The sequence below is a fragment of the Lucilia cuprina genome, chromosome 2 (genome assembly GCF_022045245.1).
Source record: "Lucilia cuprina isolate Lc7/37 chromosome 2, ASM2204524v1, whole genome shotgun sequence".
Taxonomy (NCBI): domain Eukaryota; kingdom Metazoa; phylum Arthropoda; class Insecta; order Diptera; family Calliphoridae; genus Lucilia; species Lucilia cuprina.
In genome coordinates, this window is record NC_060950.1 from 50805954 (window position 1) to 50833889 (window position 27936).

The window sequence follows — 27936 nt, forward strand, 5'->3', positions numbered from 1 at the left end:
AAGAAAAAAAAAAAACAAATATATATTAACAATTTAAATACAATAGTTATTAAAAAAATTTATATAAAATCGGTAATAAATATATCAAAATAAAATTATTATTGCTAAAAAAATTCATAAAAGACTACTTCGTTTTTACATTTCACAAATTGCCCAATGTACAAAATCGATACACAGAGTTAATTCTACGCAACTACTCCCTTGTAAACTCATTTATTTTTCGTTGTTGCCGACTGTTGATGCAAAACTATGTGAACATTTACTTATTTATAAATGAAAAACAGGACTCAATTTGACAAATCTTTAAAATTTCAATAAAAAATCTTTAAATTACATACACACGCTTACCATACATACATATATGTTCGAGCACATCTGTATGTATAATGAAGTAGTTAAAATAAAAAATCTAGTAAAGAAACAGTAGGTCAGGGCAAACGTATTATTAATCACATTTTTTTCGTTTATTATTAGAAGAACTTAATAGGTAAGTAGCAGTTTAATATCTACATTCATGTATTTAATTATTCAGACACATAATATTATTTTCATTAAACTACATATGAATGAAATTATAATAAAAGGAATTTATTAAATATTATAAATATTTATTAGTTTTTATTGGATACATTGTATATGTCATATTCATACATGCAGATACGCATGTATGTACATACCTAAATATTATTTGGACTTATTAGTCATTTCCATACTCTGATTTTTAAAAATAAACCTGTTGAGGAAGACAGAGAAGAAACTCTTAAAATTACATACAAAGAGTTATTTTTATTTAATTTTTGTCTTCAGATATTATTTCTAAATACATTTTAAATTTTGATTACATTTTGTTAATACTAGTTAATAATAGAGTAATATGGTGTAATTCTCTTCTTCTTTATTAGGTTAATGATAAAGAGGCGTTACAAAATCTGACATGATGCCACATTTTTCCAAAATAATCAAAAATATAGATTTTATCATTCCATTTCTAACTCATCGAAATATTAGTCATAGACCCACGTATATTTTCTGGATCCTTATTGTATATTAAGATGAAAAAAATATGCGTGTTTGTCTGTTAAAAGCACGATAAAGAAAGTTCACATATATTTTCAGACAACATAAAAAGGGGTTTTTCGCCCTGTTATAACGTCTCAAATATGAGTTATTATTCGATTGTTATTAGTATTATAAATGAGACTAAACTGATATACTTATATTCCTAATATATTCATAGAATCTATTTATATATAAAACAATATATGTTTCTCTGTTTCTACCTGAACCGATCTTGAAATTTTCACTGAGTGTTTCTCTATAGTTGGAAGGAACAATAGGCTACTTTTTGCTTTGAAATTTTAAGTGTGCAAGATGCAACACCCATATTAAGAAAATATTAAATCCGTACATTTGAGATAATATAAGAGTTAGAGTTCTCAAATATACGGATTCTCGGAGCGACTTTAGTGTCAATATGATTATTTATAACAAAAAGTGAGCGGATTACCATTAGGGGGAGTGGCACCTTCCATATAAATCCAATACACAAATTCGTTACTCTTGGAAACTATTACAGTAGTTTTCGCTTATAGCCCACAACTACAGTTGCACAATTTTTATGGACTATAACCGAATTTCTTTTTAAGACACTTTGAGGACTGTAACTGAATCCTGATATAATACACATTATGTACTTTCTTCAATAAAACCACTTCTTTAAACAAAATAAAAGACAATTTGGCCTTTAAACGAAAATGGCCTATAGGCGAAGTGGACTTAAGAACAAATAATTTGTATGATATTCGGAAAAAGCTGCAAGTGAATTGGATTGTTTTGTCTTACATCCGTTTTTGGCCTTTAAGCGGAATGGACTAACACTGTGTAAAATTTTTTAAGTCATGGTTGAATAACCATATACATCACTATATGATAAAAGACCAAAAATAACCATTTTTACCCAAAGTCATGTACTTTTTTAGTTATAGGCTCAAAAGATTTGGGGCCTCGGTGTAATTTTTGAAAACAATTCTCAGGATCATATATTGCAAACCGTTCAAAATTTTGATTTACTCTTTAAGGGAATGTTGTTGCTCTTATTACAAAGAACCAAAAAACATGTAAAGTCAAAAAAATTATGTTCATGATCAGAATCGCAAAAATTAAGTAGAAAATCGTTCAAAATTTAAGAAAACCGTAAGGGGCATACAAATTTCAAAAAAAAATCTGAATTGGACAAAACAAAATGTCAAATAATTTTTGGAATATTTTTCTGTATGAGCTAAAAATTACAACAATTTTGACACCCATTTCATATAACATCATTCCAAAAAATATATGTATATTTTATTTTTCTCGCGTTCAGTACACTAATACGCATCGGTTGAGTTTCCTACATGAAATTTTTAAAAAGGCTGTTCCTCGGGACACTCTATTCAACATTGAGATACAATGCGTCCACAACCTTAAAGTGTGCGATTTGCATGTCAAGGTCCATCAACATTATAAACAAATACTAATACTTTTATATTATTTTTGTAATAGATAGCATTGCATCTTAACTTTATAGTAAAGAAAAAACAAATGAAATTAAACAAATTTCAGAAACTTTTTTGACTTACCTATCATTCCTAAGAAAGTTAAACGGTTTGCTACTTATAGGCCTAAACAAGGAAAAAATGTAAAACAAATTAAATTTTTGCGATTCTGATCATTAAGATAAAGGTTTTTATATGTTCACAATTGGTTCTTTATGATAAGAGCAACAACATTCCCTCAGAGAGTAAATCAAAATTCAAAATTCAAAAGCCCTATTTGGCAGGTTCAGTTCTATGGGGCCTAGGTGAAATAATGGACCGATGTTAACTATTTTCAATAGGCTTCGTCTACAGTACCATAAAAGATCATGTGCCAAATTTTATTGAATTATCTCCAAAATTGCGACCTGTAGTTTGATTACAAGGTTTACATGGACGGACAGACTCAGAAAATGATTCTCTATTCGTGGGTTCAGTTGTAAGGAGGCTAGGTGAAATAATGCACCGATGTTAATCATTTTCAATAGGCTTCGTCTACGGTATAATAGAAGATCATGTGCCAAATTTCATTGAATTATCTCCAAAACTGCGACCTGTAGTCTGATTACAATGTTTACAAGCCCTATTTGGGGGTACCGTTGTATTGGGGCTAGGTGGAATAATGGACCGATCTAAACCATTTTCAACAGGGTTCGTCCCTTTGACAATAGAAGATCATGTACTAAATTTCATTCAATTATCTTCAAAATTCCGGCCTGTAGTTGGATTTCAAGGTTTACATGGACGGACAGACTCAGAAAATGATACTGAGCCGATTGGTATACTTTAAGGTGGGTATAGGACCAATATTATTGTGCGTTACAAACATCAGCACAAACCCAATATACCCTCCCCACTAAAGTGGTGTAGGGTATAATGAACAACAACAACGCTAAACGAAATAAAGAACAAAATACACAAGGCATCTAAACCAACAGAAATCTAAACATACATAACGAAAAACACAGAAAAACAAAAACAAAATAAACAACGCAATAAAACCAACCTACATCCAAATATACGAACAGAATTCACGAAAACAAAATTCACAACTCAATGACGCCAACAGCATCCAAACATACAAAACGAAATACACAGATGAAAAACCAAATACATCTACACACACGTGTACAACTTTTCTAATATACAGTGTTGTTGTTGCTTATTTAACAAAGCATGACAAAAATGTGACATTTTTGATTTTGATTTCTCGCCGTTATATTGTTAAAAGGACGAGTGTTAAGTATTTTTCAATTGTAATTTGCAAAAATCATATCCTCATTGTGTAAAAATGTGATGTTATTTGCCTTAAAAATGTTTAAAGGATAATAATGAGGCAATTTCGATATAAAAAATTAGTTTAGATTTCTAGAACAAGTGTAAATCAATGAAATATAATTATGAGATGCTTAATCAATAACACTAAAAAATATTAAATAGAGTAATTGATGAAATGATCTAAAGAATTATTAGAAAAAACGCACTGAGTGGTGCTTCAAAATCTTTAACTACCAAAGGGAAGCGACTTGTATCCATGGAAAACCATTGGACTCCTGATTTATCTTCTCCAAAATCCATATACGAACTAGGAGGATCACTATGTTTAAATTTAGACTTCTAAACAGACCTTAGGATGCTTGGAACAAATGTAAAGTAAACTGTCGTGTAGTACAGGAAAAATACCTAATTTAGATATTTTAAAATAGAGGTGGTTATCATACCCTAAAAAAATTTTCAGCTAATACATACACTTATAAATATTTAGAACCCAAATCAAGAATAACTATCCAGATCCTAATACGCATATGAGGTTGAAAATCAGGATTTTATCATGTAATAGTTTTATAGTGGTATATGGTGATGTCCCCATACTCAGAGTGGCTAGGATGGTACTTAGTTAGATTTATTGAATAAGAATCAATATTTTACAATTCTAAATAAAATTTACACAGTACTCCCCAATATAATGGGTTTTCCGAAAACCTAGATTATTTTTGTTATAATATATAGATTTATACCTGACTAAACATTTTTTCTAGGTCCAAATCCATTGATTATCTAATATATCATGTATCCAGCTCAAGATTACTTATTATTTTCGAAATTTAATCAAAGAAATGATAGATTTCATATTAAGTCAAATATTTATAAATTCTTATAGGTATATAGGATAATAAATCAGTTAAGAAATTTCCAAGAAATGTCGTTCCACTACTAAAATATCTAAAAATGTTATTCCATTATTAAAATAATTAAGCAATATTGAAAAAATAACAAAAAAACCCAAAAATGCAAAATACCTAAAAAAATAACAATACGTTCTCATTTTATCAAAAATTTCGTTAAATAATATCACGATTTTACATTTTATGGTAGAAAACTAAAATATAAGATATTCTTTAAAAAATACAACAAACAAATAGTTTTATTTTGCTGCAAATAATTGTTCAGATAAAGTTTTTTCTTAAAATTTATAAAATTTTACATAGGCAAATTACTTAATTCATTCACTGTATATACATGGATATAACAAAAGTTAGTAAATGTAAAAGTACAACATATAATCTATATATATAAAATTCTAACGTTACTGACCGACTGACTGACTGATTGACTGATTCATCATCGCACAGCCTAAACGGTTAAAGCTAAAGAGCTGAAATTTGGACAGGGGGTTGGTCTCCCACCAAATAGATCCACTAAGACGGGATTTTCGGATTGGAAATTCGAATGTTTAGGGGGTAAAAACGGGTAAAATCGGTAACCTCATATCTCCTAAACTAGAAAAGATACAAAAATAGTTTAAAGCTTATCGTCGTTCATTTAAAAAATAAGCGGAGAGGTGTCTGGTACTTTTTTTAATTTCGGCCCCTTTAGGGAATAAACGGGTAAAAACTGTATTTTGGTACTTTTTTTTCACCCCATGTATCTTTTAAACCAGTGAACATTAAAACAATATTTTTGACTACTTCATAACTTGACGAAAAAATAAAAATATAAATTTAGTACTTTTTGGTTATTCGGATGTTTAAGGGGTGAAAATTGTACCTATTTTTGGTACTTTTTTCATAAAACATTGATTTTGGTTTATTAACTTATACATATAAATACGTAATAACGGGCTCCCACTACGATGTTGCAACATTTTGGAATAGAATTTTTATTTCGTTATTTAAAATAAGCATGTAGAGCCCGGAGTAAATGAGAATCTATAAAAGAGGACTTTTTGTACTTTTTCGTTCTTCAAAAGGTACTTTTTTAATTTCCTATAATATTAAACCTAGAAACATGAAATTAAGTATGTAGAGGATGGATTAAGTGAGAACATATAAAAGGGGACTTTCAAAAGGTACTTTTTGGATTTCTGTATAATATTGAACCTAGAAACATGAAATTAAGCATGTAGAGCCCAGAGTAAATGAGAATCTATAAAAGGAGACCTTTTGGTACTGTTTCGTTCTACAAAAGATATTTTTTGAGTTTTCTATAAAATTTAACCTAGAAACATGAAACTGAGCATGTAGAGCCCGGAGTAAATGAGAATCTATAAAAGGGAACTTTTCGTTCATCAAAAGGTACTTTTTGAATTTTTTATAATATTGAACCTAGAAACATGAAATTAAGTATGTAGAGCCTGGATTAAGTGAGAACATATAAAAGGGGACTTTTTGAAACCTTTTCGTTCTTCAAAAGGTACTTTTTGGATTTTTGTATAATATTGAACCTAGAAACGTGAAATTAAGCATGTAGAGCCCGGATTAAGTGAGGACCTATAAAAGGGAACTTTGTGGTACTTTTCCGTTCTTTAAAAGGTACATTTTGAATTTTCTATAATATTGAACCTAGAAACATGAAATTAACCGTTTAGAGGCTGGATTAAGTGAGAAACTATAAAAGGGCACTTTTCGGTACTTTTTCGGTCTTCAAAAGGTACTTTTTGTGTTTTTTATAATATTGATCCTAGAAACATGAAATTAAGCATGTAGAGCATGTAGAAAATGAGAATCTATAAAAGGGGACTTTTTGTACTTTTTCGTTCTTCAAAAGGTACTTTTTTAATTTCCTATAATATTAAACCTAGAAACATGAAATTAAGTATGTAGAGGATGGATTAAGTGAGAACATATAAAAGGGGACTTTTGGTACTTTTTCGTTCTTCAAAAGGTACTTTTTGGATTTCTGTATAATATTGAACCTAGAAAACAGAAATTAAGCATGTAGAGCCCAGAGTAAATGAGAATCTATAAAAGGAGACCTTTTGGTACTGTTTCGTTCTACAAAAGATTTTTTTGAGTTTTCTATAAAATTTAAACTAGAGAAACATGAAACTGAGCATGTAGAGCCCGGAGTAAATGAGAATCTATAAAAGGGGACTTTTCGTTCATCAAAAGGTACTTTTTGAATTTTTTATAATATTGAACCTAGAAACATGAAATTAAGTATGTAGAGCCTGGATTAAGTGAGAACATATAAAAGGGGACTTTTTGAAACCTTTTCGTTCTTCAAAAGGTACTTTTTGGATTTTTGTATAATATTGAACCTAGAAACGTGAAATTAAGCATGTAAAGCCCGGATTAAGTGAGGACCTATAAAAGGGAACTTTTTGGTACTTTTCCGTTCTTTAAAAGGTACATTTTGAATTTTCTATAATATTGAACCTAGAAACATGAAATTAACCGTTTAGAGCCTGGATTAAGTGAGAAACTATAAAAGGGCACTTTTCGGTACTTTTTCGGTCTTCAAAAGGTACTTTTTGTGTTTTTTTATAATATTGATCCTAGAAACATGAAATTAAGCATGTAGAGCACGTAGAAAATGAGAATCTGTAAAAGCGAATTTTTTTGGTACTTTTTCGTTCTACAAAAGGTACTTTTTGAGTTTTCTATAAAATTTTACCTAGAAAAATGAAATTAAGCATGTAGACCCCGGAGTAAATGAGAATCTATAAAGGGGACTTTTGGTACTTTTTCGTTCTTCGAAAGGTACTTTTTGAATTTCCTATAATATTGAACCTAGAAACATGAAATTAAGAATGTAGAGCCCGGAGTAAATGAGAATCTATAAAAGGGGACTTTTTGGTATTTTTTCGTTCTTCAAAAGGTACTTTTTGAATTTCCTATAATATTGAACCTAGAAACATGAAATTAAGTATGTAGAGGATGGATTAAGTGAGAACCTATAAAAGGGGACTTTTGGTACTTTTTCGTTCTTCAAAAGGTACTTTTTGGATTTTTGTATAATATTGAACCTAGAAACATGAAATTAAGCATGTAGGGCCCGGAGTAAATGAGAATCTATAAAAGGAGACTTTTTGGTACTGTTTCGATCTACAAAAGGTACTTTTTGAGTTTTCTATAAAATTTAACCTAGAAACATGAAATTAAGCATGTAAAGCCCGGAGTAAATGAGAACCTATAAAAGGGGACTTTTTGGTACTTTTTGGTTCTTCAAAAGGTACTTTTTGAATTTCCTATAATATTGAACCTAGAAACATGAAATTAAGTATGTAGAGCCCGGAGTAAATGAGAATCTATAAAAGGGAACTTTTTGGTACTTTTTCGTTCTTCAAAAGGTACTTTTTTAATTTCCTATAATATTGAACATAGAAACATGAATTTAAGTATGTAGAGGATGGATTAAGTGAGAACCTATAAAAGGGGACTTTTTCGTTCTTCAAAAGGAACTTTTTTGCACTATTATTTTTTTCTTAAACTTAATATTAGCTTACACAATGTTTTTTTTTTTTTGGAAATAATGATGACCAAATCGAAATTTCGAACTTCAAAAACAAAAAGTCATTAAAAACCCTCTAATCAACATTAGTAATAATTTATGACCATTTTAATTTTTACCCTAACAAGAGCTATATAATATCTGTAAGAATCGAAGAAAACCCGAGCAACGCCGGGTACATTTAGCTAGTTTTTAATAATTATTTAAAGTATCCAAAATTTTTGCTACAAAATAAACATCACTATTGTACATGTTCTTTATTTTACTTTTTTCTTGCAATTTTTGATAAATTATTGCAAATATTGATAAAATTCTTTGATATTTGATCAATTTTAACTTAGGCGAATATATTTTGTATTGGTACAACAATATATTGGTCTGTTTGACAGACGGGCATTTCTAAATTGTCTAAAAATTGCTGCCCAATTTGTATACTGTCAAATATCCATCTATTAATCCAATAATGCCTATATTTGAGTTTTTTTCCTTATTGTTGGCCTACAATAGAATTCAATTTTGTCTAAAATTGGTTAATAAACCCAAAATAAGTTTTTATGTTTAAGTTTTTATGAAAAAAGGGGTCTTAGCAATTCCTATATAAATTAAATTTTTCATCGATTACATAAATACTAAAATTCGTTTTTCTCAAAATTTGTACGAAGAACTTTAACGGGCGGACTATCATTAGGGAGGATTAGCACCTCCCATATTCGTACATCTGGGAAACGGTTAGAGCTAAATTCATAAAAATTTGCACGGAAAACATTACCATCCATGTAAATATAAGGGTAATAAATTGGTGGACTTTCAGTAGGGGGCTTCCATCATATGTTTGGTATATATGGGAAACGGTTATGGTCGAATTTTTAAAAATCGTAATATTAGATAAGTTGATTTTTGGAAAGGAAAGCACACAAGGTATATCTAGTATTTAATAAAAACACAATTATGTAAAAATATCAGTATTTTATTGGGGATACTTTGCATTTTAGTTAAATCTTGAATAAATTTTAGCAGATATTTAAAAAAAATATTACAAATTCAATCAAACACATTAAAAATGTGTGTGATTTTCCAATCATTGGGGAATATTATTTCCGGAATAACATCACTTTCAAGATACTTGCACGTCCAATTTTGGATAGATGTGTTTCCATTCAAAATACGTACCATCATACTATCCTCAGACTTGCTCATTTTGAGGAAATTTCTAGTCTTGCTTTCATCAGGGTTACCCCATAAGATCATTGTGATTCTGCCCACCGTTTTATTATTCCAAGAGGGCTTATGAGATTTGTTCATCCATAGTTTTAATTTAGCTTTAGTTTAGTCGAATGGTTTTGCGTTCATCAGTTTAACTACTTCGAGCTCCATTTCATCAGGGTTACCCCATAAGATCATTGTGATTCTGCCCACCGTTTTATTATTCCAAGAGGGCTTATGAGATTTTTTCATCCATAGTTTTAATTTAGCTTTAGTTTAGTCGCATGGTTTTGCGTTCATCAGTTTAACTACTTCGAGCTCCATTTGCTTAACAGCAATTACATTCGCCCTTTCGTTACGACTACTTCCGAGTGATTTGGTACCCATAATATGTAAACCTTAGCTCTGAGAGAATCAGTTAAAGATTTTTTACAATCTAATACGGTTATAGATTTAATTCTATAACCTGATATCTCCCTAATTACCTTCTGACTGTCGGTAAATATATTAAGTCCTGTGGACGCCATATTTATTCTTATTCAATTTAAATGCTATGATTAGGTAAACAGTGATATATTTCTGTTTCTGGATCTTCAATATAGGACCCAATGCCCACTTCTTTTCCCCAATTAGAGCCAGCAGTGTAGAAACGGATTCCTGTTCTGGGATTAGCTTTTCAAAGTTTCGACATATTCTGTGTCTAGTATGCAGTCAAGCACGTCCGAAGTAAACTTTCAATGTGTCTATTATACAATGATGACGTATCCTATAATCGCTAAAGTTACGTTCGGTAGTAAGCGCCGCGTCATATCTTAAATATGATTCATTGGGTGGAATAAATAGCAACGTTTCCAGAGCCTTGGTTGAAGTAGTTCATGTGGTACCACATATACGCTAGTAGCATGTATGCTGAACTCCCTTTAGTAGTTTGAAGTCCACCATAAACTAGTATTAATCTAATTACACTTTTATAAAGCCAATTTGTCATAGTAGGACTAAGACCCCATTTCATCGCCAAGCACCAATATGCCTTGTTGATCCCATCCTCTATGTGGTGTCTCCATTTTAATTTCCCGCTAAGTATTCAACTTTGTCTGTCACCGGTATTTTCTTACTCAGAAAGCAAAGTTCTGTATATGTAGAAATTTTTGTCTTTCTTGTGAAAAGACAGATTTCCGTCTTCGCCGGGTTAACAGGTCTAAGTCCTTTCTCAGTTAGGGTCTCTAAGAGGATATTGATCGTGGTAACCTAGAATAAAGGTGACAAAACGCCACCCTGTGGCTTACCGCGAAATACCTTTCTCCTGATAGGTTAGGTTAGGTTTGCACAGGTAGCCAATGTCGGCTTTACTTGGGTCCATGTTGATCCCTTTGTAAAAATACCTGTAAGAAGAAGAAAAGAGAAGAGAGGGAGAGATTGAGGAGAGTGAAAGAACAGAAACAGTTGCAAAGAGAAGGGGAAGGAGAGGATGAGAAGTGAGAAAGCCAGGGCAGTTGCCATGGGTGGGTAGTGTGAGTTATAGGATTCACACCCAATTTGACAAATTAATGAACTCTAGAAGACGTTCTAATTTAATATTTGACAGCTCGGTTAGATCTCCAAAGTAGGTCGATCCAAGCGTCTGAAAACGAGCCTCCGCCAAAGCAGGACAATCACAGAGAAGATGAGTAATGGTCTCTTCTTCATCCTCATTTTGACAACTCCTACAGTAATCGTTGAACGGGAGACCAATGCGTCTGACATGGTTTCCAAATTTACAGTGGCCAGTGATAATCGATATCAGCCTACTTAACTGCGGTCTTTGGAGACCAAGAAGATATTTAGATCTTTGAGGATCCATTTGTGGCCACAGCACTCTACATGTTGTGCACGTATGTTCACGCGACCATATGTCGCGAGCGATGCAGAGGCATTTTTCACTGATTTGCCTCTTAACTGCAAGTAGTGGTATACCGCAGAACTGATCTATGTCCATGCTGCTGAGCATAGTGCCAGCTCTTGCCAATGTGTCAGCAATACCGTTGCCATACGAAATCCCATGTCCCTTTACCCAAATTAGGGTGTTGTTCGAATGACTCGACATCTTATTGAGAGACGTCCGGCATTCATGGACAATTTTGGATGTGGAGAACACACCAGTTAAGGATTTAATAGCAGCTTGACTATCAGTATAAATTCTGATATCCCTATTAGATATCCGATAGTACCTTAGCCAATTTACCGCCCTTCTTATCGCCGATATTTCAGCCTGAAGGATACTACATTCATCATTAAGTCGGAAGGAGATTTTCGTTCCAAATTCCTCAATGAAAATGCCACCACCCACTCCTTTCGTCGTCTTGGATCCGTCTGTATAAACCCGGAAACAATTAATTGGCGGAAGGAGAGATTCCTCAGACTCCGAAGAGATAAGATATTGGAACCTTCTCACTAGAGACGGTACTGGAATACAATAATCAACAATATACTGATTATCCGATATAAGATCCATGATCCTAGCATGGCCTATAGAGCATTGATTCCACTTGCCAGTTACACTCAGTCTGGCCGCAGTTGACATAGCCAATTTCCTTGCAAGGAGATCGACCGGAAGCCAGTTGAGCATAGTAAACATCGCATTCGAAGGAGTTGTTCTGAGAGCGCCTGTAATAAGAAGCGCAGTTGATCTCATTACTTTTTCCAGTTGTTGTCTGAGTGAAGCCTTTTCAAGCGCCTGCCACCAGACAACAACCCCATATAGCATAATAGGCTTAATAACTGCCTCAAAGAGCCAGTGAACATTCATTGGATTTATGCCCCAGCATGTTCCAATGGCCTTCCTACAAACATATAGTGCCGTAATGGCTTTAGATGTCCTAGAGAGTACATTTGTACTACAAGATAGTTTCTTATCTAGGATAACGCCCAGATATTTAGCGCTGTCCGAGAGTTTTAATACTTCGCCATTAAGGCATGGAAGAGGAAATGAAGGAATCTTATATTTGTTAGAGAATAGCACAAGTTCCGTTTTACTAGGATTAACACTAAGACCACATTCGACACTCCACGAGCTAATGATCTTTAGTGCTTGTTCTAGCCTTTGGGATATGGTTTCAAGGTGATCGCCTGATACCGCAACCGCGACATCATCAGCATAGGCGACTGTTTTATAGCCAAGAGAGTCTAGTTTTACCAGAATATCATTTATGACCATGTTCCATAAGAGTGGTGAAAGTACTCCCCCTTGTGGAGTACCTCTTAAAGCTTTTCTAGAGATTACTGTATCTCCTAAGGAGGATTCAATGATCCTATTTGAGAGAAGATTCTCAACAAATCCCACAACGGACCTACCAAACCCAGCTCGAGATAGAGATTGGCAGATAGATACAGGATTGACGTTATTAAAAGCGCCCTCTATATAAAGAAAGGCGACCAGTGAATAGTTCCATACCCATGGATTTTTCAATGTGACCAACAAGAGTATGAAGAGCCGTCTCAACAGATTTGCCCTTCGTATATGCATGTTGAGAGACAGAGAGAAAGGATTTATCTATCGAGGTCCTAATATGGATATCGATTATTCTTTCCAATGTTTTGAGCATAAATGATGCCAGACATATTGGTATATAATCTTTTGCCTTAGTATGTGAAGTTTTACCCCCCCTTGGGAATAAAAATCACATTACACTTGGTCCATTGTGTAGGAATGTATGACCAAGAGAGACAGGCTGTGTATAAGTTCCGCAGCCAAGGAACTACAAGATCTATATTGTGTTGAAGATCTGCAGGAATAATACCATCTGGGCCGGGCGCTTTGTAGGGATCAAAGCTTTTAATTGCCCAACGGATAATGTCATCTTCAATAGGCACGTGGGTACAGTCCGCATTGAAGTTGGAGAGAAATTAGTCGAATCACTTATTGGAATACAACCAGGAAAGTGAGTATTAAGGAGAACCTCTAAAGTCTCCTGACTACCTGAAGTCCAGCTCCCATCTATTTTCTGTATATAGCTAGGAACAGAAGGGGACTTAGACAAGATTTTACGGAGACGACTGGTTTCGGAAGAGCTTTCAATATTACTACAGAAAGCCCTCCACGAGTTCCGTTTCGCATTCCGAACCAAATTTTTAAACTTATTAACGTTTGCCTTATAAAGGGACCAGTTACCTGATCTCTTAGCCTCGTTAAAAGACCGGTGGCATGTCCTTCTTATGCTCGTTATATCAGGACTCCACCACGGTGGTATGTCCCTTCCCAGGCCACTGGATAGTTTGCAAGATCTCTTCGTGGCAACGCTCAGAGAACTAGCAATCCAATTTGCAGCCAAATCAATATCCCCTATACTTTCTACCGTCAGAGCAGAGGGAAGAATAGTACTCAGAGAAGCTTTATGCCTCTCCCAATTTGTTTTCCTTCTATTTAAAAAGGGTTTTGAAACTTTGACCTGGACCTCTATGTCAAAGTCCAGGTAGCGGTGATCAGAGAAGGAGCAGTCATTGGAGACATTCCACTCTTTGATCAATTCTATATAGTTTGTACTAATAGCTGTAATATCAAGAACTTCCATTCTGTTTGCCACAACAAAAGTAGGTTCTGAACCTCTATTAACGACTGTCATATTAAATTCTAATAAAAAGTCAAGTAAACACTTACCTCTACTGTTGGTGTCTGAACTGCCCCAGACACTGTGATGAGCATTTGCATCAGCGCCAATTATCACAGGAACGTGACGCCTATTTGCTTTGCGCATTAAGTCTCTGACCAGGTCGTTTGTTCAACATGGTCATGCGCCATGTAGCAGCTTAGGAGCCAGATGGTGGAATTTCCGGTCTCAAGTGCCGCCGCTACCGTATCCTCATCACTGTAATCAGATAAGATGAAGATATCTAAATGGTTTTTGGCCAGAATACAGGCTCTAATATTTTTAATATTACCTGCAGGATTTGAATACAGAAGTTTGTAGCCTCTGAGAGATAGTCCAAGGATTTTGCCGTGGTGGGTCCACGGTTCTTGTACCAAGATGAGCTCCTCTCCTCTCTCAGCCAACCGGAGGAGCAAAGCAGCTGATGCTGCTTTGGAGTGGTGAAGGTTAATCTGGGTTACCTTCACCATCTCCAAGATCAGGATCGTACACGACAGTGACGTCGACGTCCTCAGGATCGGAATCCTGCGAACTGTCTCCATCCTCCGCTAACTTCAGATTGCCAAGAAGCTCACCCATCATACCTGTGGTAGACTGGGAGTCTTCTTGGTTCTCAGAACCAGCGGGATCGTCGGCCTTTCCATTATCCTCTTTGGGCGGAGCCTCCAGTTTGGAACCAGAGGCGGCGGCGCTGCGTTTGGCGTCACTGCGGTAAATGCGAAGGGAGATACTATCAAAGCCATAGTAAACCTTACCTCCGCATTCACGCAATGGCGCCAACGTTTCCTTATTAAGGACCACAGTCGCCTTTCTAACATTTCCCATCGGGGCGGAAAACTTCACCACCTTCCAGTCATGGGTAGGTAGATGAGGATTTCCGCTTTGTGTGGTCCTTATTAAGGACCACAGTCGCCTTTCTAACATTTCCATCGGGGCGGAAACCTTCACCACCTCCAGTCATGGGTAGGTAGATGAGGATTTCCGCTTTGTAGGAACGCCAGAATTTCCACCGGGTCATGTGGCTCAGTTGGGATGGTGGCAATTGATCTCGGTCTGCGAGGAATTTCGCTTACCGGGATCACGTCCAACCTTGCACCTGGCCACACTTCCCCAAGGGACTTAATAGCTAGCTTGAGCAGAAGCGCAGAGCGCTCGTTTGAACAAGCTAGCAGCTTTATGTGACCCTGGTACCAGCCAGCATCATCATTTGGGGAGCGGGTCCTGGATTCTCCATGAGGATCTTCCTTGAGGTTTCTAGCAGCTTCACTGAAAGGCCTATTGATGACAATGGTTTGCGCCTGTTTTTGACGTTTAGTCGGCTGGTCGTTCGGCATAGAAGTAAGGGTCTCCCCCTCGGATCGTTGCAGTTTAGGCCCCTCGGCAGCAGGTCTAACCACTTCTGCCTCGGCTGGAGGATTGGAGCCCTTTAGCCTAGCCAGGAGGCTTTTCGCCCAATCGAGGACGATAAACAAAAGCCCTTCTGGAAGGTGTTTTGTGCCTGGGGAAGACTCTAGGGATACATTGGAAGAGCCCGACAACGAGTTCGACGACTTTTCCAATGTAGGGGGAGGTGCGGCAGAGGAATCCGACATCAGGGTCGACGATTCCACATTCGCACAGGGCACTTGGGAGACCTTGTTGTCACCCGAAGTCAAGGATTGAGCTGACTTTGAATCAGCAAGGGCTGCTTTGGGTGGGTTGGTGTTTGTTGCATTTTTGGCCGACTGCCAGGACTATAAACTGCCGTCCCACTGGGAGCAAACAGACCATCAAGCCGCCCAATCTGGAGCAGATGCTTGATGGATTTCAGGACTTGCACACTTAAGTGCGTGAATCAAAAGATTCAAAACGGACTATCTGTTGATTGCCCTGTCTCAGTGACAGGAGAAGCAAATCAACAGATAACTAACAGACCGCCCAATGTGCCCTCCACGAGTTCCGTTTCGCATTCCGAACCAAATTTTTAAACTTATTAACGTTTGCCTTATAAAGGGACCAGTTACCTGATCTCTTAGCCTCGTTAAAAGACCGGTGGCATGTCCTTCTTATGCTCGTTATATCAGGACTCCACCACGGTGGTATGTCCCTTCCCAGGCCACTGGATAGTTTGCAAGATCTCTTCGTGGCAACGCTCAGAGAACTAGCAATCCAATTTGCAGCCAAATCAATATCCCCTATACTTTCTACCGTCAGAGCAGAGGGAAGAATAGTACTCAGAGAAGCTTTATGCCTCTCCCAATTTGTTTTCCTTCTATTTAAAAAGGGTTTTGAAACTTTGACCTGGACCTCTATGTCAAAGTCCAGGTAGCGGTGATCAGAGAAGGAGCAGTCATTGGAGACATTCCACTCTTTGATCAATTCTATATAGTTTGTACTAATAGCTGTAATATCAAGAACTTCCTTTCTGTTTGCCACAACAAAAGTAGGTTCTGAACCTCTATTAACGACTGTCATATTAAATTCTAATAAAAAGTCAAGTAAACACTTACCTCTACTGTTGGTGTCTGAACTGCCCCAGACACTGTGATGAGCATTTGCATCAGCGCCAATTATCACAGGAACGTGACGCCTATTTGCTTTGCGCATTAAGTCTCTGACCAGGTCGTTTGTTCAACATGGTCATGCGCCATGTAGCAGCTTAGGAGCCAGATGGTGGAATTTCCGGTCTCAAGTGCCGCCGCTACCGTATCCTCATCACTGTAATCAGATAAGATGAAGATATCTAAATGGTTTTTGGCCAGAATACAGGCTCTAATATTTTTAATATTACCTGCAGGATTTGAATACAGAAGTTTGTAGCCTCTGAGAGATAGTCCAAGGATTTTGCCGTGGTGGGTCCACGGTTCTTGTACCAAGATGAGCTCCTCTCCTCTCTCAGTCAACCGGAGGAGCAAAGCAGCTGATGCTGCTTTGGAGTGGTGAAGGTTAATCTGGGTTACCTTCACCATCTCCAAGATCAGGATCGTACACGACAGTGACGTCGACGTCCTCAGGATCGGAATCCTGCGAACTGTCTCCATCCTCCGCTAACTTCAGATTGCCAAGAAGCTCACCCATCATACCTGTGGTAGACTGGGAGTCTTCTTGGTTCTCAGAACCAGCGGGATCGTCGGCCTTTCCATTATCCTCTTTGGGCGGAGCCTCCAGTTTGGAACCAGAGGCGGCGGCGCTGCGTTTGGCGTCACTGCGGTAAATGCGAAGGGAGATACTATCAAAGCCATAGTAAACCTTACCTCCGCATTCACGCAATGGCGCCAACGTTTCCTTATTAAGGACCACAGTCGCCTTTCTAACATTTCCCATCGGGGCGGAAAACTTCACCACCTTCCAGTCATGGGTAGGTAGATGAGGATTTCCGCTTTGTGTGGTCCTTATTAAGGACCACAGTCGCCTTTCTAACATTTCCCATCGGGGCGGAAACCTTCACCACCTTCCAGTCATGGGTAGGTAGATGAGGATTTCCGCTTTGTAGGAACGCCAGAATTTCCACCGGGTCATGTGGCTCAGTTGGGATGGTGGCAATTGATCTCGGTCTGCGAGGAATTTCGCTTACCGGGATCACGTCCAACCTTGCACCTGGCCACACTTCCCCAAGGGACTTAATAGCTTGAGCAGAAGCGCAGAGCGCTCGTTTGAACAAGCTAGCAGCTTTATGTGACCCTGGTACCAGCCAGCATCATCATTTTGGGGAGCGGGTCCTGGATTCTCCATGAGGATCTTCCTTGAGGTTTCTAGCAGCTTCACTGAAAGGCCTATTGATGACAATGGTTTGCGCCTGTTTTTGACGTTTAGTCGGCTGGTCGTTCGGCATAGAAGTAAGGGTCTCCCCCTCGGATCGTTGCAGTTTAGGCCCCTCGGCAGCAGGTCTAACCACTTCTGCCTCGGCTGGAGGATTGGAGCCCTTTAGCCTAGCCAGGAGGCTTTTCGCCCAATCGAGGGACGATAAACAAAAGCCCTTCTGGAAGGTGTTTTGTGCCTGGGGGAAGACTCTAGGGATACATTGGAAGAGCCCGACAACGAGTTCGACGACTTTTCCAATGTAGGGGGAGGTGCGGCAGAGGAATCCGACATCAGGGTCGACGATTCCACATTCGCACAGGGCACTTGGGAGACCTTGTTGTCACCCGAAGTCAAGGATTGAGCTGACTTTGAATCAGCAAGGGCTGCTTTGGGTGGGTTGGTGTTTGTTGCATTTTTGGCCGACTGCCAGGACTATAAACTGCCGTCCCACTGGGAGCAAATAGACCATCAAGCCGCCCAATCTGGAGCAGATGCTTGATGGATTTCAGGACTTGCACACTTAAGTGCGTGAATCAAAAGATTCAAAACGGACTATCTGTTGATTGCCCTGTCTCAGTGACAGGAGAAGCAAATCAACAGATAACTAACAGACCGCCCAATGTGGGAAACAGACATCTGTTAGGTGGGAGGGGTAGTTCTTTGTTTCGTGCTCGTCTCATGACCCGTCTGACAAGGGTGACCCCTAGAAGGCAGCCAGCTCAAGCAAAGCTGTCTCCGTCAGCATGGCCCATGAGATTCATCGCACTTAAGCCTTCACATCGCGACAAGATGACTATCCTTCCTGATAGTAATATCGTAAATTTCGCAGCTTCTTCATCTGTTTTTTACTATAGAGTTCAAACAGTTACGGAGCACTCGATCAACATTAAACTAGTCTAGGCATACAGAAAAGTTTCCAGAGTCTCGTTTGAAAGTCCATTAGGAGTTTCTTTACCTCTTCCATATCATTTAGCCCGTGTCATCGATCATAGATTCCGTTTGGAAATGATTTTTGAATAGGAATTTTTTACCTGTTTACAGAAAAGTAATACTTTAAATTTCTCGTTTTAATTTAATGGATTACTTTGCCATTTAGTTCCTATACAAATGTTCATACAGCAGAAAGTGGGAAATAGAATATTGGTATTGCCGCAAAATTATGCATATGCATATAAATCTAATATCAACATTGTCTTTATAAAAACGAAATTAGACAAATTCTAATAGTACCAAATTAACTGCGATAACCAACAATACATATTTTGATATACATACACACACACATATATATATATATATATATATATATATATATATATTATATATATATATATATATATATATATATATATATATATATATATATATATATATATAATATATATATATATATATATATATATATATAATATATATATATATAATATATAATATATATATATATATAATGAAAAACATTTAAAGGATCAACAAGGCACATCGGTGCTGGGCGATATGTAGGAGAACTATAGTCATGGAATGGGGTCTTAGTCGTATTATGACAAATTGGCTTTATAAAAGTGTAATTAAACCAATTCTAGCTTATGCTTCAATAATCTGGTGGACTGCAAAACAAAAAGTGCAATATCAAACTACTACAGGGAGTTCAGCGTACATGCTGCTTGGGTATAAGTGGTGCAATGTGTACTACTTCAACCAAGGCTCTCGAAACCTTGCTAGATATTCCACCCATTGAAACATATTTAATATGAGGCGGTGCTTACAGCCGAACGGCTCTTTACTTTAGGTGAACTGACCAAAAGCGGTTATAGGACACGTCATCAATGTATACTGGAGACATTGGAAGGATATACACAATCATCGGACTTGCCTGATCGTATACCAGACACAGAATATGTCGGAAACTTTGAAACACTGATCCCAGATAGAATGTCTTGGTCAAGCGGAACATTAGAGCAAATACCATTAGGAATCCGTTGTTACACGGATGGCTCTAAACTGGGGGACAAAGTGGGGCTGGGTTTCTATATTGAAGACCCAGAAACAGAAATATACCGCCGTTTACCAAATCATAACACAATCGTTCAGGCAGAAGTACGAGCAATAACGGAATGCGTAAATTGGATTAGAATAAATATGGCGCCCACAGCGCTTAATATATTTACCGACAGCCAGAAGGCAATTAGGGCGATATCAGGCGATAGAACCAAATCTAAAAGCGTATTGGATTGTAAGAAAGCTTTAACTGAATACTATACCAGGGGTAAGGTTCACATCATATGGGTACCAGCCCACTCGGGTAGTCGGCAACGAAAGGGCGAATGTAATAGATTTAAAGGGAAGAGAGTTCGAGGCAGTAAACCTGACAAACGCAAAACCATTCGACGCAACAAAAGCTGAACTAAAAATATGGGTAAGAGAATCCCATAAGGCCTCTTGGAATAATGATTCTATGGGGTGATCCTGATGAGAGCAAGACGAAAAATCTCCTCAAAATAAAGTTAGTATGATGGTACGTATTCTGAGTGGACACACAGGACTACGAGCACATCTATGCAAAATTGGACGTGCGGATTCAGACGAATGTAGAGCATGTGGAGAGGACAGTGAAACTCTGGAGCACTTTCTTCGCCACTGCTAGGCATTCGTCGAAGTATCTTGAAAGTGATGTTATTCCGGAAATAACATTTCTGACTAACACTGATTGGAAGATTCTTAGGAATTACGTTCAGGAAACTGAGTTTCTGAACACTGAAAAATATTTTTTTTTCATGGTAAGGAGCGCACAACAGGCCCGATAGTGGCCTAGGTGTATTTCTTCGGATTTGATGTAGTATACATCCTCCTATCGACCTACCTACCTACATGTTTCTAGGTTTAGTATTGAAGAAATTTCAAATAATACCTTTTGAAGAACGATAAAGTACCAAAAAGTCCTACATACTTCATTTCATGCTTCTAGGCTCAATACATGTTAAATTTCACTATGTTCAGTATTATAGAAATTTCAAAAAGTACCTTTTGAAGAGCCGAAAAGTACCAAAAATACCCCTTTTATCGGATCTCACATAATCCTGTCCATACATGCTTAATATTATAGAAATTTCAAAAAGTACCAGAACTACCCTTTTTATGGGATCTCACCTAATCTTGGCCATACATGCTTAATTTCATTCTAGGATTCTAGGTTCAATATTACAGAAATTTAAAAGTACCTTTTGAAGAACCAAAAAATACCAAAAATACCTCTCTGAGATCCCCTACACTCATAAATACGCATATTTGAATTTAGCTAAATTTCGACAAAAAGGTTAAACATTAAAAACGTTTATTGCAAAAGAAGCATTTTAAATATACTCCTTACTGGCATACGATATCAAACGGTCGGACTTGGCCGACTATACTTTCTAACTTGTTAATTATTTACTTGTTTTAACTAGTTCAAAAACCATTTAACATTTAAAAATTTATTAAATCATTATTGTTATTTAGCCTAAAAATGCATGCAGTTGGTATACATTCCGCCATGGCAATAAAACGCCAACGTAAGAGGCGTGATGAACAGAAACGTGCTAGAGAAAGACGTTACAGTACACAGAGTTCCGAAAGTGGAGAAACATTTCATTCTCCGAGTGGATCATTTCGACGTAAATTTCATCAAGCCCATAATTCTGTTAAGCCTGGACCAGGTCTGGATAGTCAGGTAAATGTTTTCTAGCTTTAAAAAAAGTTTTAAATCATGATCAATCAAAAATAATTTATATTACTCAAAAATATATTTTGTATCATACTTGGATTATTTTGAAAACATTGATTCATATCTCCGTGGACTAAAATGAAACAAATGAGATTTGCAAAATATGTTTCCTATTTAAATTTAATTTGTATTTATCTAATATTCTTGAAAACATTAGTTTTTATATTTACAATTAAAAAAATTAAAAATTTAAATTTTATAAAATCATATGAAAGACTTTAGTAAAAAAACTCAGTTAATTATGCCAGTTTTGTAGTATTAAATGAGCGATATAATAATTCAAATTCTGTTATAATTGTTTTGACAAATATTTATGATATCAATTTATTTAATAGGTTGTAACAAGTATTGGAATGCTGCACATTGGTATTGTGTTTATTGTATTCGGTTTATTTTTGTGTGGAGCTGGAATTATACCTGATGAAACGATGTCCTGGAATGTTTTCAGTGAGTGTTTTTTTATGTATTCTGAATATAAAATAATAATATATACACAAACTAAAAACTATTTTATAGTCGCCGTTTAACTATAATTAGTTAAATAAAGCTACATATTTATGTATGTATGTACATTGTCGAGCAAAACTGGATACATATCAATCAAGTGTGTGTTAAAAACCCTATAAAACCCAGAAAATATTAAAAAATAGGTATTTGTTTTAAAATAAGCAATAGAGGAATAAGAAAACAAAACAGTAGAAAATTTAAACTTTATCTCAAGTTTTAGTTAATTTTATTAAAAATGTAAATGTTACCTCTTTTGCACTTATAAATTTAATTAATCTAGCAACACAAGTTACCGTTCTTTAAGTCATATTTGTAATATTTTGCAAGTATTTTAATTTTCCAGTTTTAATAAGAAAAATATCAAGTTTATTGGAAAACCAAAAGGTCGAAATGACATAAAATAATTACTGTACTTGTCAAATTGCCAAGAAGTTAGGAATTTGCCACCGAAAAGTTCTACAAGTGCGAAAAAGAAAAAAATATAAGCACACAAGAAGTTAAGAAAGGTCGATCGCGCTTGCTTTCGGAGAGAGATGCAAAACTATGGCTTTATATCAGCCGTAAAGCAGAAAACACCAACGTTATAAGAAAAAAATATGAAGGATCGTCTTATATTTTGGAAGACGCACAAAAAATTGGAGTGTTGATGACTGGAAAGGGTTATATGGTCCGATGAAACGAAGACTAATCGTTTTCAGTCTGTTTGCAAGGAATATTACTGGCACCGCCCTTATGAAAGCTTAAAAAAGCACCAAGTAAAATATGCACCAGTTAATAAAATATGATGCTTGATACTTTTTGTGACCCCTTGTCAAAATGAACTAAATTGGCGACTTTTTGCCCCTTTTTGAATAAAACATCCCCATTCCTCAAAAAGGATAGGGATTCCTTTTGTCATTCCGTATGTAACACATCGAAATATAGGTCATAGATTCTGGGTCATTATTGAATTCTAAGACTATCAAACCATGTCCGACTGTTTGTTGAAAGGATTATTTTCATAGGTACGGTTTGTATAATGGGCAATATTAGCCAACGTTTTCGCATAGTCCCCATTAAAGTGCCTCTCGTAAAACAACTTTAACAGATGACCCCCATTTTCGCAATAGTTATAGTTTATCGTAATGATAGATTGGCAGTTTTTATTCAAACATATTTTAAGTCGGCAAAATATCTAACTGTTAAACGATAACAAAATATTCCTATCCCCGATATAATGACCGCTTCAGAAAATCACTTTAACGCTAAATACTGGCTTGAAAAATTTGTTTATAACTATGTATAAGTTTTACTAAGTTTTTATAAGAATCGTCCATAATTGTTTTTCTGAAGAGAACCTTGTTCGGGAGCTATGACCAATTGTGGATAGATCGATATTTTACAGTGACTTTTCTGTGCATAGAAGTAATATTTTTATTTTAATTTGTTAACGAGTTACATGCGTTTAACTGATCTTATATAGAAGATATGACCAATTGTGGGTAAAATGAAAAAAGCATTTGCATCTATAAATGTGATATTTTTGTCAAACTTTGTATGAATATGACCAATTGTGGACCATTGTGGAAAATTATATTTGCGCCAAATTTTGTAAAAATATCTTAATTTTGTCTTTAAGTTATTTTCGGCAGGAGATCCTGTATGGGAGCTATGACCAATTGTTAACGGAAGTTGATAAAAATAAACACATTTTCCGGGAATATGAACATTTGTATGGGAGGAATATGAAATCGGAACCGATTCCGCTAATTTTCAATTGGTGTCAAGCTCTCATAGAGAAACAAAAGTGTGGTGAATTTAATGGAATTATATTGCACAGTTTGTTTTTCTGTCTGCAAAAATCACTTTATAGAAGCTGTATACGTTTTTTCATGCGATTTACAAAGACTACTTTTTCTAATTACTTGTATGCGGTTGTGGTAAGTAATTGCCTTCAATGACTTAAAATTATTAAAATGTCCTACATAGTAGTGGCGTTTTTGCTGGCTTCCTCAACACCAATCATATTTCCAACGTAGACTTTTATCAGTTCATAATTGGACATAGATCCAATATATAGAGAGATTTATATTGTTTTTCGAATGTCGAATATATTTGACTTTAACCTTCTATAACTCACTAGACAAAACTCAAACTCAAAAAATATTTTTCCCCAAATTTATCATACTTAAATTATCTTAAATATAAGATTTCAAGTTTTTTACTCGTCATAAATTATTTTTGACCCTGAAAAGGTTAATATACATTAATTTGAACAAATATATGTAAATATCACAATAGAATGTGTAATCAATATATATTTTGAATTTGATACATATCGTGCCTGTTTTGAATATTCAGGGGTATACTGGACCAATTATAATGCCATGCAGCGGACGTTAGCTTTGGAAACGTATTATATCTAAATTACCGGACAAATTGGCCAAAATGAAGAATTTTAGAGGGTAATATAAAAACAGGTATACAGCATCGTCTAAACAATCTAAATAAAGATCTAAAAGTCACGATCCTAATGAGATAGTGGAAGTCAATGATCATAAGTATCAAATCTTTGCGTATATCTCTATGATTGTTCGTCGTACAACTTTTGATGTTATTACAACTTTTGTAAAGAATACAATTTCCGATATTATTCTAAAGATTGAAAATAGGCCATATCGGTCCACGTTTTCGGATAGCCCCCATACAAGTGGACCACAAAAAGTCCCTGAAATTCAATGAAATTCAACATAAATAAATCGGTCCATAATTGACCCCATCCCCCATATAAGGTCCCCTTTAGAAAATGACATTTACGCTCATTACTGACTTAAAAATACGAGTTTAGCAATGAAATATGATATATAAGTTATGATATGTTTCCACATACATTTTTGATACATCCAAATCTAGTTAATCTACTAGATTTGATTTAAAACATGTCGAAATTGCATTTTTTCCAACAAGATTTGCTTATGCAACGAAACGAAAACTACAAATAGACCAAAACACCTTAAAGAGGTTTACGCAAATCTAGCAGATTTCAAGCCAGTGGAAACATACCATTAGTTTCTAATGAGCTCCAAATTAATCTATTATGAACGTAAATCTCTCCACCGAATTGTATGAGGATCGGTCCATACTTGACCCTATCCCAGTTTAAGGTTCCCTTCAGAAAATTATCCCAGTTTAAGGTCCCCTTCAGAAAATTACCTTAACGCTCTTTACTGGCTTAAAAGTACGAGTATTGAGATGAAATTCGACATATGTATGTTTCTTGTGAGACAAACCATCTCAACTGATTAATATAATATCCGTTTCAAAAAATTACTTTAACGCTCACTACTGGATTAAAAATACGAGTAAAGCAATAAAATTCGACACACACAAGTTTTATACGAGTTAAAATCTCTCTACCAAATTTATTGCGGATCAATCCGTTATTGTCCCTAGCCGCAAATAGAGTCCCCTTCAGAAAAATATTTGATGATCATTTCCTTCTTAAAATACGTGTAAAGTTATACAATTTGATATAAAAAACTTTTATAAGAACTTAAATCTTCCTGCCGAATTGCATGCAGAAAGTGTTTTTAACTTTCCCGACCCGCCCATATATGTAAGCCTCCAGAAAATTACTTTAACGCTAATTGCTGACATAAAAATGCTAGTACAGCGATAATATTCGATGTAAACATGTTTATATTAAATCGGTCAAAAATTTTAATGAAAAACGGTCAGTTTATTTGATGAGTGATGGGAAGCATTCCTTTTATGGCATATGGTTTGATGGTGGATATATGAGATTCAGTACAGCCGAATATGAAGAAGCGTTGCCGCTTCAACGCGTGTTGTGCGCTTCCACCATAAGTATTCCACGCGTTAAGGCATTCTACGCTTTTGTACTTGTAATACCTGATTTACACTAGGAAACTTTTTTTGGGAAACTTTTAATTTTTCTGTGTGAGAGAAATAGAAAGAAATATCAACCATCTCTTTCTCTCACACACAAAATCAAAAGTTTCCCAACTAAAGTTTCCCAGTACCTCATATTGCTGAATTATTTAAAAGTGTATTTTTTAAATTGAGCTAATTTATAAGATCACTAAAGACTTATTTGAAATAAAAGTAATTTTTTTTATTCCAATTTTAGGCTCAAGTTCGGCATGGTGGAATGAAGTGACATGCACAGGATTATTTTCTTTGGGTTTGGGTTTATTCTTGCTGATATTAAACTGTTTGATAAGTCGAAAAGAGGAAGAAGATCTAGAAGACTACGTACAGCGTCAACTTACTAGATCACGATCAGGACATCGTTTGGAACGGGATGTCGAAACTGGCGTCTTAACAACACGCCATGCCCGAAAAGCAGTCGCCTTGCAAAAAAATGTGCGAAATGGTTCAACTACTGATGTGGCTTTAGTAAATAGTTCAGCAACAGACAATGTACCAAATGGATCCATAGTTGGACGTAATATAAATGATTACAAATTATCTATTTTTATTATTACTATAACTACCTAATATTTTCTTACAGGTTTAAATACTTCCGGTGATATTTTATTAGAAAAAATAGTGGAAGAAGACAACTCATATCTAAATAATGGTAGTGTTGGCGTTTCGCCAATTGAAATAGAAAACGATACCAAACAGCTCCTACGAAGCGAATCAATAAATGAAACAATCAATATTACGAGAATATAAAATTACGTACTCACCTAATCTAATATTTAATATTACGAGTATTCTTAATGCAATTTATTAGGTAATAATTATTAATTTATCTTTATATCTCCTTTCCTCCTATCTCTCTCTATTTCCCTTTTTTATGCAAAACTTTAATAATAATTGTAGTTTAAAGTGAATAAAGTAAAAAACAAAAATATATACAATGTATTTTTAGGATAAGGACCATTTTCTTGATTTCTTAAGTAATAGATAAAAAAATTAGAAACAAACGACCATTACATTATTAAAATTATAATATAATCCTTATACAACGATGAAATACCATACGTTTTTATTCTTGTTAAATGCATCTTGTTTAAAAACGTTGGCAAAAATATATTCCCCATAAATATTACACGCAGCATAATAATTAAATCACACATCCTAATCTTCATTAAAAATATGTACGAAAAATTCTAACTATTGTTCTTTTTTTTATTCTGTGAACGTCAAGGAGTGTGAATAATATATATTGATAGCTTCCGTTAAGCAGTTATATTCTTTTACGTGTAAGGCAAAGGCTATAGTTTTTAAGTTATTAAAAATGTCTACAACAAATTTCCTCTTCTATGGAAATTTTGGTAGCATATTATTTTCACTTTTAATCGAAATAGGTGTCAAAATTATAGTAAAACAGTATTTTTACGGTTTTAGAATACTCATTTTAGCGAATTTAAGATTTAATGAGCGGACAAATTTTTTCAATGAGTACCTTGTAATACGAATGAATGAGTAAACTTTAAACTCGATATAATGAATTTTAAATATTTTTTTAAGATCCTCAACAAAACTTTGTATTAATATCAGAGTTTCATTGTCTTTAATACAAAATAAAATTTGTTGTCAAAATTCTCATTCACGTATTATGAAACCCGTTTTTTGAGTTTATTTTCAATTTTAAATTGATTATGAAGAAAATTATGGGAAAAAAAAGAAACTCATTTTACAAATTAAAATCCAAAAGAAAACTACAAATAAATTGTGTATTTTGTAAAGAAATAGATTTTAAAAATTTTCTAAAAGCTTAATACATTTCAAACTAAAAAATGTTTTAGTT

General features: G+C 35.3%; 3 protein-coding genes across 3 annotated transcripts; 1 reads left to right on the forward strand and 2 right to left on the reverse strand.

Moving 5' to 3' along the window:
• Nucleotides 1–27130, forward strand: LOC111680019. Its single transcript, XM_046956326.1, has 5 exons — nucleotides 1–487; nucleotides 21404–21614; nucleotides 22004–22115; nucleotides 26305–26622; nucleotides 26689–27130. Exons 2-5 carry the CDS (start codon nucleotides 21411–21413, stop codon nucleotides 26853–26855), a joined length of 801 nt encoding a protein of 266 aa, XP_046812282.1. The 5' UTR covers nucleotides 1–487; nucleotides 21404–21410; the 3' UTR covers nucleotides 26856–27130.
• On the reverse strand, nucleotides 14108–14991 carry LOC124421329. Its single transcript, XM_046956328.1, has 2 exons — nucleotides 14424–14991; nucleotides 14108–14350 (listed from the first exon to the last, which is right to left on the reverse strand). Exon 1 carries the CDS (start codon nucleotides 14954–14956, stop codon nucleotides 14579–14581), a length of 378 nt encoding a protein of 125 aa, XP_046812284.1. The 5' UTR covers nucleotides 14957–14991; the 3' UTR covers nucleotides 14108–14350; nucleotides 14424–14578.
• LOC124421328 lies at nucleotides 16705–17773 on the reverse strand. Its single transcript, XM_046956327.1, has 2 exons — nucleotides 16902–17773; nucleotides 16705–16828 (listed from the first exon to the last, which is right to left on the reverse strand). The coding sequence occupies exon 1, from the start codon at nucleotides 17531–17533 to the stop codon at nucleotides 17057–17059; it is 477 nt and encodes a 158-aa protein (XP_046812283.1). The 5' UTR covers nucleotides 17534–17773; the 3' UTR covers nucleotides 16705–16828; nucleotides 16902–17056.
• Nucleotides 27131–27936: the final 806 nt, after the last annotated feature.

Excerpts from the sequence above, each read along its gene's own strand:
- LOC124421329 (XM_046956328.1), bottom strand. The coding sequence starts at position 14,956 with ATGGGAAATGTTAGAAAGGCGACTGTGGTCCTTAATAAGGAAACGTTG.
- LOC124421328 (XM_046956327.1), bottom strand. The coding sequence starts at position 17,533 with ATGTTAGAAAGGCGACTGTGGTCCTTAATAAGGACCACACAAAGCGGA.
- LOC111680019 (XM_046956326.1), top strand. The coding sequence starts at position 21,411 with ATGCATGCAGTTGGTATACATTCCGCCATGGCAATAAAACGCCAACGT. Across the intron at positions 22,116-26,304 it reads GATGTCCTGGAATGTTTTCA|GCTCAAGTTCGGCATGGTGG; the intron begins GTGAGTGTTTTT and ends TTCCAATTTTAG. Across the intron at positions 26,623-26,688 it reads AAATGGATCCATAGTTGGAC|GTTTAAATACTTCCGGTGAT; the intron begins GTAATATAAATG and ends ATTTTCTTACAG.